This window comes from Simochromis diagramma, unplaced genomic scaffold (genome assembly GCF_900408965.1).
Source record: "Simochromis diagramma unplaced genomic scaffold, fSimDia1.1 OVJJ01000125.1, whole genome shotgun sequence".
In the NCBI taxonomy this organism is placed as follows: Eukaryota; Metazoa; Chordata; class Actinopteri; order Cichliformes; family Cichlidae; genus Simochromis; species Simochromis diagramma.
The window spans coordinates 137,058-153,144 of NW_024387162.1; the positions used below are offsets into that span (position 1 = coordinate 137,058).

At 44.0% G+C, this 16,087-nt stretch overlaps 1 protein-coding gene across 1 annotated transcript in view; it reads left to right on the top strand.

Annotated features, from left to right (window-relative positions):
* reck (reversion-inducing-cysteine-rich protein with kazal motifs) overlaps positions 1-16,087 on the top strand; it is a 91,697-nt gene that overhangs the window by 37,958 nt on the left and 37,652 nt on the right. The window contains exons 11-14 of the mRNA XM_040048815.1: positions 8,561-8,773; positions 9,710-9,846; positions 14,057-14,200; positions 14,280-14,468. Coding sequence (XP_039904749.1) covers positions 8,561-8,773; positions 9,710-9,846; positions 14,057-14,200; positions 14,280-14,468 — 683 coding nt within the window. The remainder of the gene's footprint in view (positions 1-8,560; positions 8,774-9,709; positions 9,847-14,056; positions 14,201-14,279; positions 14,469-16,087) is intronic.

Below are 16,087 nucleotides of genomic sequence, written 5' to 3' on the forward strand. Positions count from 1 at the left end.
CGGCCTGTAGTTGTTCATTTGTGTCTTGTCAAGATTGTCCTTTTTCAGTATAGGTTTAATTACAGCAGTTTTTAGTGGTTCTGGAAACACACCTGATAATAAAGAAAAGTTGACGATCTGTAACAGGTCTGACTCCAAAGTCTTTGAGACCTTTTTGAAAAAACTTGTTGGCAGGACATCTAAACAGCAAGAGGAGGAGTTCAGTTGACCTAAGATGTCCTCCAGGTCTTTGCTGTTAATAGGGTGAAACTGTTTGATGGTGTTTAAACAGTTTTTCGGTGGACACAGTACATATCCTGGATCTGCTGTTGATGTACCAACTGCTTGTCTAATCTTTTGGATTTTGTCTGTGAAGAATTTGGCAAAGCCATTGCAGGCCATGGTCGAAGTTCAGCTGCCTCTGACACAGGAGGGTTTGTCAGGACTGGTTCTTATATAGCTCTTGGGTGCTCAGTTAGAGTAGAAACAACTCGCCTCATCCATACATGCACTTTTTTCAAAGTGCCTCAGACAACAACCTGGGGTTAGTATGACGCCCTAATATACTTGGTGTGCAGACTGAGGCAGTCAGGGATCGAGCAGATGGATAATCAATAAACTGATGTCAAATAATGTGTTTTATAAGTGTGTATAAATGTGTATAAGAGCACCAAACAAACTCCCCTCCAGTTACCAGAACTAGAATAGAAAGACCTTGGTGCACAATGGAGGCCATGTCCTGGCCACGTGTTCTTACACTGTTTTGTTAAAAATCAGATAACCAGAGAATATTGTCTAACTAAATGAGTTCATTAATTATTGGTTAACTAAGCAACTTATTAACTGCTGCCATAAATGTGACTGGGCGTAAAAGGTCAAGAAAGAAACGTCTTGTCATGGTATCTGGGTCATTTTCACATTCGGGCAGGAACTGAGTGGACCGTGTTGAACTTGAGGCAAAGAGCCACCATCAGTGGTGTAAGCCAGTGAGATTATTCCACAGTAGTGTGGGAGAGCATGTCCTCAGGCAGCGCTTTACCTCTGTTAAACTGCTGAGTGTGGTCCACGTAGAACAGCCTCCTCTGCAGTTTGAGCTTCTTGGTTCAAGGTTCAAGGTTCAAGGTTCTTTATTTGGCACATGCATAGTTATACAAGTATAACACACAGTGAAATGTAGCCTGACACGCTCCTCGACATGTGCAAAAAAATTGGGGGGGGGGGGTGTAGAGGAAAAACATTTTTTATATATATATATATTAGGGGTGCAACGATATTCGTATCGATATTGAACCGTTCGATACAGTGCTTTCGGTTCGGTACGCATATGTATCGAACAATACAAAATTTTTAATTTATTTTATCAACTTTCCTTCTGACGATGCTGTCTGTGTTGAGCGCTCAGTGAATCTGCGTTCGACTACTCCGCCTAGGCTGCACTGTCGAGCCTAGGCGGAGTAGTCGAACGCAGATCCACTGAGCGCTCAACACAGACAGCATCATCAGAAGGAAGAGCGCAGGGCAAGCTAGCGAGACAGAAGTTAAGCTCTCCTTGCAACATGGACTCGTTTGGAATTATTTTGGTTTTCATGTGACGTATGACCCTGAAGGTAAGCGAGTCATGGACTAAAGTAAAACAGTATGTTGGATGTGCCATGCAATGCTCAATTACATGGGTGGGAACTAGTGTGTTAGCGCAGTTAGCTCGTTAACGTGTTGGCCGTCTAGCCCCATGCACCGGGCGATCGGCGGTAGCTCGTTAACGGAGATTTGCGGTGTTGTGGTGTTAAGGTCATTTCAACGAGATTAACCTGAAAGCACTAGTGGGAACACAACGAATATGACTGCACATTTACGCCGACATCATCCTAGTGCAAAGACAAGTGGAAGCAGAAAAAAAACAAGCAAGCATGCTACTAACTTTAGCCGAGTCATTTAGACAGCTGTTAGCACATGATTCTCCTTATATGTTTAATATGCTGCTGAGAATATAGCCCAGAAGAAGCATATAGTATAGCTTTTATTTTGGAAAGAGACATTTCTCTGTAATAAACTCTCTTTTCCAAAGATGAGTGATTCCTCAATCAGATACAGGGCTCGCAATATCGCTAGCCCGACATCCCGGGGCTAGCAATCTTTTCAGTCGGGCTACCAAAATCTATCTCTGCCCTGCCCGTCGGGCTATTGTAGGAAAAATATATGTCAATGCTTTTGCATTCTTTCAGAAATGTAGCTGGGTAATTATGTCATTGGCATCGGTGAGCCACTGTCAATATGTGACATATTGAAATCGAGTTTGAATTTGCGCTTGTTTTTTTGCTTTCACTTTGCAATGACAGCACTGATCTGTGAGTGATGATAATTTGTGCACCAATTCCTCTGACATCGTCTTATTAATCGTTAGCTTACTATGCAAACATGACAAGTGAAATCTCCCGCAGCTTAAACATGTGAGAGGTTGATCGCGCAGAGAATCGCTGAGCTTATGTGAGTGCGTGTGTAAAAGCAGCAGGATATATATTTGACTACGATGACCTTCACAGACAGATATATATTTTAGTTCTGCTGAGCCAAATAAGACAGGTCAGGGTGAAGAAGTGACAGCCAAAGAAAAGCTTACCACAAAACGGAGAAGTTATGACAAATCAGACTATAAGGCAAAAAGAAAGTGCAGCTTTATGGTTTCATGGACAAAAGAATTTCTGTGGCTGCAATATGATGAGCTAAATAACCAGGGCTGCACATAAGTGGTCCGCAGGTGCGCATTCGCTGTCAAAATAAAAAACACGCACAAGGGTTAGGGTTAAATTTAAAAACTGTACTTTTGAGTTAAAATATATATTTATAATTTTAATAAATGACAAATTAAAAAGGCATGAACATTTTTTTTGTATCGAAAAAATATCGAACCGTGACACCAAAGTATCGAACCGAACCGAACCGTGAATTTTGTGTATCGTTGCACCCCTAATATATATATATATATAAAAAAAAAAAAAAACACCCAGCACGCCCCTGCGGGCGGTTTATCCTTCAAGCTCGGGTCCTCTACCAGAGGCCTGGGAGCTTGAGGGTCCTGCGCAGTATCTTAGCTGTTCCCAGGACTGCGCTCTTCTGGACAGAGATCTCTGATGTTATTCCCGGGATCTGCTGGAGCCACTCGCCTAGCTTGGGAGTCACCGCACCTAGTGCTCCGATTACCACGGGGACCACCGTTACCTTCACCCTCCACATCCTCTCGAGCTCTTCTCTGAGCCCTTGGTATTTCTCCAGCTTCTCGTGTTCCTTCTTCCTGATATTGCTGTCATTCGGAACCGCTACATCGATCACTACGGCCGTCTTCTTCTGTTTGTCTACCACCACTATGTCCGGTTGGTTAGCCACCACCATTTTGTCCGTCTGTATCTGGAAGTCCCACAGGATCTTAGCTCGGTCATTCTCCACCACCCTTGGGGGCATCTCCCATTTTGACCTCGGGACTTCCAGATTATACTCGGCACAGATGTTCCTGTACACTATGCCGGCCACTTGGTTATGGCGTTCCATGTATGCCTTGCCTGCTAGCATCTTACACCCTGCTGTTATGTGCTGGATTGTCTCTGGGGCATCTTTACACAGCCTGCACCTGGGGTCTTGCCTGGTGTGATAGACCCCAGCCTCTATGGCTCTTGTACTCAGAGCTTGTTCTTGTGCTGCCATGATTAGTGCCTCTGTGCTGTCTTTCAGTCCAGCTTTGTCCAGCCACTGGTAGGATTTCTGGATATCAGCCACCTCCTCTATCTGCCGGTGGTACATACCGTGCAGGGGCCTGTCCTTCCATGATGGTTCCTCGTCTCCCTCCTCTTTCTTGGGTTTCTGCTGCCTGAGGTATTCACTGAGCACTCGGTCAGTTGGGGCCATCTTCCCAATGTATTCTTGGATGTTCGTTGTCTCATCCTGGACTGTGGTGCTGACACTCACCAGTCCCCGGCCCCCTTCCTTCCGCTTAGCGTACAGCCTCAGGGTGCTGGACTTGGGGTGAAACCCTCCATGCATGGTAAGGAGCTTTCTTGTCTTTATGTCAGTGGCTTCTATCTCCTCCTTTGGCCAGCCTATTACCCCAGCAGGGTACCTGATCATGGGCAGGGCGTACGTGTTGATGGCCCGGATCTTGTTCTTACCATTCAGCTGACTCCTCAGGACTTGCCTGACCCTCTGCAGGTACTTGGTGGTTGCAGCCTTTCTAGCGGCCTCTTCATGGTTCCCATTCGCCTGCGGGATCCCCAGGTACTTGTAACTGTCCTCTATGTCTGCAATGTTGCCTTCTGGTAGTTCAATCCCCTCAGTTCTGACTACCTTCCCTCTCTTTGTTACCATCCGACTACACTTCTCCAGTCTGAACGACATTCCAATGTCATTGCTGTATAGCCTGGTAGTGTGGATCAGTGAATCGATGTCTCGTTCACTCTTGGCATACAGCTTGATGTCATCCATGTACAGGAGGTGGCTGACAACTGCTCTGTTCCGTAGTCGGTATCCGTAGCCAGTCTTGTTAATGATCTCACTGAGGGGGTTCAGGCCTATGCAGAACAGCAGTGGGGACAGAGCATCTCCTTGGTAGATCCCGCACTTGATGGTGACTTGTGCTATGGGCTTGGAGTTGGCCTCTAGTGTTGTACGCCACATCCCCATTGAGTTCCTGATGAAGGCTCTTAGGGTCCCATTGATCTTGTACAATTCTAGGCATTCCAGTATCCAGCTGTGGGGCATTGAGTCATAGGCCTTCTTGTAATCAATCCAGGCAGTGCACAGGTTGGTCAGTCTGGTCTTGCAGTCTCGGCTGACTGTTCTGTCTACCAGTAGCTGGTGTTTTGCGCCTCTGGTATTTTTGCCAATTCCTTTCTGTGTCCCGCTCATGTATTGACCCATGTGCCTGTTCATCTTAGCCGATATGATGCCTGACAGGAGCTTCCATGTAGTACTGAGGCAGGTTATTGGTCGGTAGTTGGAGGGGACCGGTCCCTTCTTGGGGTCCTTGGGGATCAGGACCGTCCGACCTTCGGTTAGCCATTCCGGGTGTCTCTCGTTAACTAGCAGCTGGTTCATTTGTGCTGCCAGACGCTCGTGGAGTGCAGTCAGCTTCTTCAGCCAGTAGGCGTGAACCATGTCGGGCCCTGGTGCTGTCCAACTCTTCATACTGGAGACCCTTTCTTGGATATCTGCCACTGTGATGGTTACTGGACCCTGTTCAGGGAGGTCAATGTATATGTAGTATATACATTGGGTGAATGTGCAGTAGTAGCAGTAGCAGTATGAAAGAAAATGTGTATAAATAGACCCGGTGGGTTCTGAAATGGAGCCACAAATGTATGAATAGACAGACACACAGTGGTGTGTGAATGGGATGGTGGATGAAGTGAAATGGGGCCTGGGAGAATTCAAGAAACATAGCTGCTGACTTAAAGGTCCCCTTCAATTTAATCTGAATAATTATGTAATTAATAACATGAAAATATAAAAAAGACGTTTTTAGCTTCATTTGTTTCTTAAGTTTGAGTACGAACAGGCTCAGGTTCATATGTGTGTTTGCAGTATAGTGTGTGTTATATGTACACAGAGCGTTTCAAAAACAGGAAGTACATGATGAAAAGTCATTTCCATGTGATTTTATATGTTTATAAATACTAGATACAAAAAAAGTATTTAATTGGTTTTATTGGTGATCCAAACTTTTGGATGTTTTACTTTATTTTGCATATCCAAGTATGGCTGTGCAGATGTTGTTATTGACAGCCTGACTGTAGACTAATACAAACATAACAGAAATATCTCCCCACGTTGTCATACTGCACTTCCATAGGATAGAGGAGCCAAGCAGCCACAGCTGGATAGTTTGTATTGTAGACTAAATGTAGGAAGACTGAGACGTAGTGGGCTGCACCAGTGCAACACCATTTGTTTCTGCTGCTGGCAGTAATTACTGTAAGGTGCATTTTCATTTTTGTGATGGAAAGTCGTGCATGATTGTATTTCTGCAGCTGGGAGAAGATTTAATGAATCACGGTTTAGTAAGGTTGGCAGCAGACTGCCCACTGCAAACTGGGCTGAACTGAGCACAAGTCCTAGCTCCCACGATAGTATTATGGAGGGCCATGACTGCCAAAATAAATCAAGTTCATCATTAAATAATTTGTTGTGTCATGAATTCATTAAAACTTGTAATAATTAATTAAATATATACGTTGCTTTTAAAATATCAGTTCATTTAATTTAAAACGTACGATGCATTTTTATTTGTTTCCAGTCTAACTAAGGTGCAGCTCGGTGGCATCTAAACACAGGCAGCAGCTCTTCCAGGCCGTCCTCGTGTTACCAGCTGCAGACCTGTTCTGAGTGAAACCTGATCTCATGAATAATTACCAGCTTCTCTAACCTCACTGCTAAGAGTTTTTGACAGTATTTTGCGATCAACATATTTTGGGCATATGGGTCTATAATTAGCTGTTACGGTTTTGTTCTTCACTGGTATCAATGACATCATAGATCCTTTAAACTTGTTTTGGTGTGTCGCACATGTGATCAGTCTGTAAGCACAAACGTTTGGACACACCTTCTCATTTAATGGTTCTTCTTTATTTTCATGACTGTTACATTGTAGATTCTCACTGAAGGCATCAAAACTATGAATGAACACAAACAAAAAAGTATGAATTAACTCAGAACGTTTGATATTTGAGATTCTTTGTAACATCCAGCCTTTGCTTTGATTCCTGCTTTGCTCACTCTTGGCGTTCTCTCCATGAGCTTCATGAGTCGTCACCTGAAATGGTTTCCAACAGTCTGGAAGGAGTTCCCAGAGATGCTGAGCACTTGTTGGTCCTTTTGCCGTCACTGTGCGCTCCATCTCATCCCAAACCATCTCCACTGGTCAGGTGACTGTGGAGGCCAGACCACCAGCACTCCATCACTCTCCTTGTTGGTCAGATAGCCCTGACACAGCCTGACATGTCAGTTGGCTACCTATTTCATCTGCAGGATAAGGACACCTGTCAATACTCTCTTCCCCCCCAGAGCGTTCTCACTCCCGAGGCGTAACATGTCGACGTTTTGTCACGTCCCGCGGCGTTCCTGAGGAACGCGAAAGGAGACCTTCGGCGTTCTTATGGTACGCGGCGGGTTATGGCTGGAATCGAGTGCAATGACGCTCCCGCGGTAGTAGACGTTCCAGCCCTGTATTCCAGCCCTAAACCTAACCTTATCCCTAGCCCTGACCATAACCTTATTCCTGACCTTAACCAGGACTTTAATGATGTTAAATAGCGTGTTTCTAAGCGATTTGAAGAAAAAGAGCGAACATGTGTAGGTTCAGTCCAGACGGTTCTCATATTTCCTCTTTTTCCGAGGTCGTCATTTAGGAACGTGGTGGGTAGCCGAAAACGTAATATGGTGACGATTTGTCACCTAGCGTAAAATGTTACGCTTTGGGAGTGAGAAGGGGTTGTCCCCCCACCATAACTTTTTTTTTTGTGGGTGATTGTGAGTGTGCAACACCCCCAAGCTCCATCGTGGACCTGACACAGAGCAGCTAGACATTTTAAGTGGCTGTATCTGAGCCTCTTTTTTTATTAAAAAATATAACAGCACTAGAAAAGGCACTATAACACTTTTATAACACTTTGCAGCCTGTCTTTTACTCACAGCATTAAGTATAAATATCAGGAAGGTAGTTCAACCAGTGTAGGCGCAGTGGTAGAGGCTAGGAGGCTTTTTTCTGGTTTATGTTTTTGTTTTATTTTTTTATTCATATTATTGTCTTGTGGATGTTATGCTGGAGCAGGCGGGGTCAACGCCAGACTGATGAAAGATAAGAGAAGAAAGCAGAGAAACAGGAAAAGGAAACGGGAGACAGAAAAAGAGAGGAATGCTGCTTCTGTACACAGCACCAACACACACAGGGAGGTACACACACACAGAAAAAACACTATTTTACTCTGTGTGCGTGTGTGTCAGGATGTGAGACTGCAATAATGAGACGCAGGCTGATAGGGGAAGACCCAGGAGATGCTGGCCGTCCACAGCAGCAGAGCTGTATCAGTACCTGTGGAGATTTCAAACTGCACTCTTTTACGCAGCAACCACAGTGCAGACTTCCACTGATATTTGCCACATTAAGAATAAATTCCTCTCAAAGAACTCTGTCAGAAAACGATGGAAAAGCCTGACTGTACTGCTGCACTCCTGCATGGACTAAGCTCCTGTTAGCCTGACCCCGTGCATTACCACATTTAGTTTTGCTTTGGAAGTCAAACCTAAGTTGGCCATGATGGCACCGACTATGGTTACACAATCCCCACACACACAGAGTGATAGAACCACACCCAGAACCTTCCCTGTGGAACCGTCGGTATTTTAAACCACCAATTAGCTGACTCACTTGAGACTAAACCCACCAATCAGACTCCACAGACGATTCCTGATGTGGTCAAGAAGGGAAAACCTGTGTGACGTTTCTCAGAGGATCTCTGGCTCCCTCTGTGGGAGCTGCTGCACGTGCACCGCTGAACGGCTCATTGACTTCCTGTTGTGTTTCTGTGTCTGTCCACAGGCCGACGGAGCTGTTTCGCAGCTGTAACATCCAGTCAGACCAGGGTGCCATGAATGACATCAAGCTGTGGTCTAACGGTACAATTAAGATGCCCTTCATGAACATCCCTGTGCTGGACATTAGGAAGTGTCAGCCCCACATGTGGAAGGCTGTGGCCTGCGCCCTGCAGATCAAACCCTGCCACAGCAGGTCCAGAGGGAGCGTTATATGCAAGTAGGTCTCCTCTCACCTTCACATGACTGTTGTTGTACTTCTCTCTGTTATATCTATAATGAATGTAAAGCTCTGTCATAATACAACCAATAAGAAACGAATGTAAGTCCTCAATGACTTAACCCCTCACCCTATCGCACCTGTGTCGAATAAAGATGGCGGCTGTGTGTGTGGCGTGCCGTCAGCTGTTACCTGTTTTGTAAATTGATTAACACTCTGCATCACAGCAGACATGACACTAGTCCGTCTGTCCTTCTCCCACTCCCCTCTCCCCCTGAGATACTTTTATTATCCTCTCCTTGGGGCAGCAACTCATCCCGACCCCAGAGTGGGAACGACTCCCCCTTCTGGCCAAAAAAATCATGGCTTCAGTATTAAAGGCACTAAATCTGATATCTGCCACTTCAGCTTGGCTGTGAACCACCTCAGTGCAAGCTGGAGGCCATCAGCTGATGTGACAAGAAAAAAATGTTACACAGTATTGTTACTTTGTATTTTTGTTTAAACTTGTACAAATGTTATTTTATTTAGAATTTTATTTTATTTAGTGTTACCTTGGGATATTCCTTTTGTCATCCATCCATTCTCTTCCACTTATCCTTATCAGGGTCGCGGGGGGCTGTAGCCTACCCCAGCTACCATAGGGCAAGAGGCGGGGACAGGTAGCCTAATGAAGGGCGAATACAGAGAGAAATAAAACCATTCACACTCACTCAGATTCAGTTTAGATTGACCCACTAACTGAATGTGTTTGCATTGTGGGAGGAAGCCAGGCAAGCACGGGAAGAACATGCAAACTTCACACATATTTTAGTTTATTTAGAATGTTTTTACTGACTTTAACTAAATCATTTTAAAATCTCGAACAAATAAAGTATTGTTGTCTTTTCTTGTCTTGTACATACCAGCTGTTCTATTTGTTTTATCTGTCTTCAGATCAGATTGTGTGGATATCCTGACCCAGTGTGGAGATACAAAACGTTTTCACGAAGGACAAACACCAGAGAGGATCTGTGAGCTCCTGTCGCCTATTGATGACCCTGAACACTGCATCCCTCTCTACAGATACCTTAGTGAGTCAGGTTACTCCAGCGTTTGTTTGCATTATACAGAAACAGAAGGGATCAGCTGTAAATGAAACATGCAGTCTTGTAATTCAATAACAAAAGAAAAACATTTTAAAAATCAATTGAGATTGCCACTAGAGGGCAGCAGAGCACAGATGCTCAGAAGCTGGTGGATACAGTACATCCTACAATGTTGTTTTGAATAACATTTTAGCAAACACGTTGCTGCTTGTAACACAGCAGACTTAAAGAAATATTAGCATCCCAATCCAATGCTCAGTGGTTTCAAAATGGGGCTTTCAGTGATTACAGTCACTAGTGTTTGACATTTTCTGTGTCGCTGTTTCCTGTTGCCAAGGTAATGCACTGAAAACAAGAAACTGAAAGAGCTATTATCATCATCATTATTATTATTATTTTAATTATTGTTATTGTTTGGCTGCACACTGGGAACATTAGCCAAGCTAATGGTGTAGTTCAGTTATTCTTAACAGAAATGATGCCTAAAACACAACTGATACTGCCTGTTAGTCAAAGCGTCTGTGCCCCTGACGTTACCAGTAGCCAAGATGACTGAGTTGCTTTTTTTTTCTTTAATTACCTTCAGCTTAAGGCTAGTTTTGATGATATGGTACAAATGTAAATAGATTCACACGTTGCTTTATACAATAAAAAAGCATACATTATACACATGCACAGTAGAATGTGCAGCAATTTTCTGTAGTTGTTTTGTCAGTCTTTGGCTCCTACTCCCAAATCATGGATGTTAGAGCATCCAGTTCATGCCAAAAATGGTCTCTAATAGTTTCAGCTTTTAATTTGAAGTTCATTTAGACGGTTTTTACAACAACAGTTGTCCCAACACTTATTATATTTGAAGTTACTGAATGATCTGATGAACAAGCACATGTGTCCTATTTAATGGAAAGACAGAGTCAGGCTCAGCTGGAACTGTCTTTCAATTCAATTCAATTCAATTCAATTCAATTCAATTCAATTTTATTTATATAGCGCCAAATCACAACATAAGTCGCCTCAAGGCGCTTCATAGATACAGAGAAACCCAACAATCATATGACCCCCTATGAGCAGCACTTTGGCAACAGTGGGAAGGAAAAACTCCCTTTTAACAGGAAGAAACCTCCGGCAGAACCAGGCTCAGGGAGGGGCGGGGCCATCTGCTGCGATTGGTTGGGGTGAGAGAAGGAAGACAGGATAAAAGACATGCTGTGGAAGAGAGACAGAGGTTAATAACAGATATGATTCAATGCAGAGAGGTCTGTTAACACATAGTGAGTGAGAAAGGTGACTGGAAAGGAAAAACTCAATGCATCATGGGAATCCCCCGGATGCCTATGTCTATTGCAGCATAACTAAGGGAGGATTCAGGGTCACCTGGTCCAGCCCTAACTATATGCTTCACCAAAAAGGAAAGTTTTAAGCCTAATCTTAAAAGTAGAGATAGTGTCTGTCTCCCAAATCCAAACTGGAAGCTGGTTCCACAGAAGAGGGGCCTGAAAACTGAAGGCTCTGCCTCCCATTCTACTTTTAAATACTCTAGGAACAACAAGTAGGCCTGCAGAGCGAGAGCGAAGTGCTCTAATAGGGTGATATGGTACTACAAGGTCATTAAGATAAGATGGGGCCTGATTGTTTAAGACCTTGTATGTGAGGAGCAGGATTTTGAATTCAATTCTGGATTTAACAGGAAGCCAATGAAGGGAAGCCAAAACAGGAGAAATCTGCTCTCTCTTTCTAGTCCCTGTCAGGACTCTTGCTGCAGCATTTTGGATTAGCTGAAGGCTTTTCAGTGAGTTTTTTGGACATCCTGATAATAATGAATTACAGTCGTCCAGTCTGGAAGTAATAAATGCATGAACTAGTTTTTCAGCGTCACTCTGAGACAGGATATTTCTAACTTTAGAGATGTTGCACAAATGGAAGAAAGCAGTCTTACATATTTGTTTAATATGTGCGTTGAAGGACATGTCCTGGTCAAAAATGACTCCAAGGTTCCTCACCGCGTTACTGGAGGCCAAGGTAATGCCATCCAGAGTAAGAATCTGGTTAGATACCATAATTCTAAGATTTTCAGGGCCGAGTACAATAACCTCAGTTTTATCTGAATTAAGAAGCAGAAAGTTAGCGGCCATCCAGGTCTTTATGTCTTTAAGACATTCCTGCAGTTTAACTCATTGGTGTGTGTCATCTGGATTCATGGACAGATAGAGCTGGGTGTCATCTGCATAGCAGTGTAAATGTATGCTATGTCTTCTAATGATGCTGCATAAGGGAAGCATGTATAATGTAAACAGAATTGGTCCTAGCACTGAACCCTGTGGAACTCCATAATTAACCTCAGTGTGTGAAGAGGACTCTCCATTTACATGCACAAACTGGAGTCTATTAGATAGATATGATACAAACCACTGCAGCACAGTACCTGTAATACCTACAGCATGTTCTAATCGCTCTAATAGGATATTATGGTCGACAGTATCGAACGCTGCACTGAGGTCTAGCAGGACAAGCACAGAGATGAGTCCACTGTCAGAGGCCATAAGAAGATCATTTGTAACCTTCACTAAAGCTGTTTCTGTGCTGTGATGAGCTCTGAAACCTGACTGAAACTCTTCAAATAAACCTCTGCAGATGATCTGTTAGCTGTTTGACAACTACTCTTTCAAGGATGTTTGATATAAAGGAAGGTTGGAGATTGGCCTATAATTAGCTAAGACTGCTGGGTCTAGAGATGGCTTTTTGAGTAAAGGTTTAACTACAGCCAGCTTGAAGGCCTTTGGTACATAGCTGATTATTAGAGATAGGTTTATTTAAGATCGAAGCATTAATTAATGGCAGGACTTCTTTGAGCAGTTTTGTAGGAATGGGGTCTAAAAGACACGTTGATGGCTTGGAGGAAGTAATTATTGAAGTTAACTCAGAAAGATCAATTAGAGAAAAAGAGTCTAACTTAACATCAATGGTACTAAGAGTAGCTGTAGATAATATTACATCTGTGGGATGATTATTGGTAATTTTTTCTCTAATGATAAAAATTTTATTTGTGAAGAAGTTCATGAAGTCATTACTAGTTAACGTTAAAGGGATGGTTGGCTCAACAGAGCTCTGACTGTTTGTCAGCCTGGCTACAGTGCTGAAGAGAAACCTGGGGTTGTTCTTATTTACTTCAATCAGTGATGAATAGTAAGATGTTCTGGCTTTGCGGAGGGCTTTCTTATAAAGCAGCAAACTATTTCTCCAGGCTAAATGATGATCCTCTAGATTTGTGACACGCCATTTCTTCTCCAGATTACGAGTCATCTGCTTTAGGCTACGTGTTTGAGAATTATACCACGGAGTCAGGTACTTCTGATTAGAGACCTTAGTTTTCACAGGAGCTACAGTATCCAGAGTCGTACGTAGTGAGGAGGTGAAATTATTAACAAGATAATCGACCTCTGTTGGGGTAGCGTTCAGATAGCTGCTCTGCTCTGTGTTGGTACAGGGCATTGAAGATGATAACAGTGGGTGGATTATATTCTTAAACTTAGTTACAGCACTTTCAGAAAGACATCTACTTTGATAAAGTCTACTCTTCACCGCTGTGTAATCAATTATTGTAAATGTAAATGTTATCAGGAAATGATCAGACAGGAGAGGGTTTTCAGGAAACACTGTGAAATGTTCAGTTTCTATGCCATATGTTAAAACAAGATCTAGAGTGTGATTAAAGTGGTGGGTGGGTTCTTTTACATTTTGAGAGAAACCAATTGAGTCTAATAACAGATTAAATGCCATGTTGAGGCTGTCATTTTTAGCATCTACATGGATGTTAAAATCACCCACAATAATTATTTTATCTGAGCTCAGAACTAAATTAGATATAAAGTCTGAGAAATCAGACAGAAACTCTGTGTAAGGCCCAGGTGGACGATAGATGATAACAAGTAAGACTGGTTTCTGAGTTTCACAGCTGGGGTGGACAATGTTAAGCATCAGGCTTTCAAATGAATTAAAAGTCTGTCTTGGTCTTTCCATTACATAGGACTAAGGGCTGCATATCGAGCCTCTATATGCTACGTACTGTATTAGAATTCATAGTAGATTTGCATTAGGTCTCTTTTCTCCTGATGAGACTTTTCTTTTGAAAACACATATTCACATTCTTAAAAACAGAAAGCATTAATGGTACTTTCCTTTCCCACACACCATTAAGCACCCAGCTCCCTAGGCAGCAACACTGTTGAGGAGGTTATCCATCCATGCAATCCTAACCCCTGTCCAAGCAACCACATATGCCAGGTGAACAGGAAGGGCTGCCTTGATGAGCTAAACTGTCAGCCATACCTCTGTGTGCCAGGTAAGACAAACTACAGTCCGTTTCTGCAGCTTCACATTATTCACATTCAAGAGGCTGAAGTCTGTTTTTATGTTTTCAGGCTGCAAAATGGGTGAAGCCTCTGAGTTCTTGGTGCAACAGGATGCTCGTATCCAAGTGCCTACGCGCACTGATCCTACGGTTTGCTTCGAGGTGTGCAGCTGTGGTCCCAGTGGGCGACTGGAGAACTGTGTGGAGATGCCCTGCATGGACACCAGCAAGCCCTGCATCGTAGGAGGACAGAGGAAGAGTAGGACTCTTAAAGACATACAATTCTTATAGTATACAGTTAGTTTGTAAGCATTTGGACAATGAAGCAATTCTTTTAGTAATTTTGCCGCTGCATACGAGGAAAGAAGATTTTAAATCAAACAATCCAGATGTTTTTGAAGTGCAGGCTTTCACCTTTCATTCATGGGATTTAGCAGAAGTACTGCATTAACTGTGAAGTAATTACTGCCATTTCTATTACATATCTCCCAATTTTAAGAAGCTCAACAGTAATTATCTTGATGCATTGCTAATTCTCATTCCTGCCTCCTCATACTTGGCTGCAAACTCTTTCAAGGTGAGCTGGAGGCCTGATGAAGGGATCTGAAGACTGCACCGTAGGTGGCTGACAGTTGGTGTCATTACCCACAGAAGGGTGGGTAATGACACCAACTGTCAGCCACCCACCTCAGTGACTGTCGTTCAACAGAGGAGGTGGCTTACAACAACATAGATGGCCTCTTTCTCCTCTTTTAAACCATCTGGTCCAAAATGTGAACATTAGCATCCTTGCCTGTATCTGATAAGTGCAGATGTACAGCTGACTCTTGTCCTGTCAGAGGTGGCTCTTCTATGTTCTGCCATACGTTTATGGAGCAGCTGTTTGGTTTCTCCATTGTAGAGGTCTGAGCATTCTTTGCTGCACTGCATGGTGTGAACGATTCAGACCTGGCATGGCGTTAATTGGCTGTTTTCATTTAATTCAGACACACACACTCTTGCACAAAATGGTTCGACCAAATATCTCTGGCATGGTCAGCTTTTCAGCTGACCCCACACTTCTTTATTGTCTCCAATCTCTGGCGACACTAAAAAGGGAAGAGAGTTCATCAGTCTGACTGCCTCCACCTGGACCTCAGCCTCCCACCCCTCCTACACTGCAGCAGAGCCAAAGGCCACACCCCTGCCACACTGACCCACTGCCCGACTGAGGCTTGGGCCGCATCTGGCCGGAGCCCTCTGTTTGAGGCATCTGTCTGCAGGATGAAAGTGAGGCAAAAGTTAAGTGTGTTGAGCAGCAGCTCCCCACAGAGAGCCTTTTTCAACGGCACAAACGCACCGCTGAGCCAGATCTCGGACACAAACACGGACACGAACCGGCGATAGTACCCAGCCAGCCCCAGAAACCACCTCACCTCCTTTTTGGTCTTGGGGCACGGGCAGGATCCAATGGTGGCTGTCTTCTCCGCCTGTGGATGCGCCTGCCTTCCTCCCCAGTGGTACCTCAGATACTGTACCTCCTTCAGTCCAACTGCGCACTTCTTTGGGTTGGCCGTGAGCCCTGCCTGCCTCAGGGAATGCAGGACCGTGCCCACCCTCTGCACATGCTCTGCCCAGGTGTTCCTGTGGATGATCACATCAGCCCGGTAGGCAGCAGGATATGCAGCAGATGTGACCAGGTGCAGGCGGCGCCAGCACCTGGTCCATGAGGCACTGGACAGTGGCAGGGGCTCTGAACAAGCCAAGTGGAAGAGAGACAAATTGGTACAAACCGTGCAGAGTGGAGAATGATTTTCCTTGGACTCTGCAGACAGGGGAATCTGCCAATAGCCCTTGGTTAAATCCAGTGTCGTAAAAAATTGAGTGGTGCCTAACCAG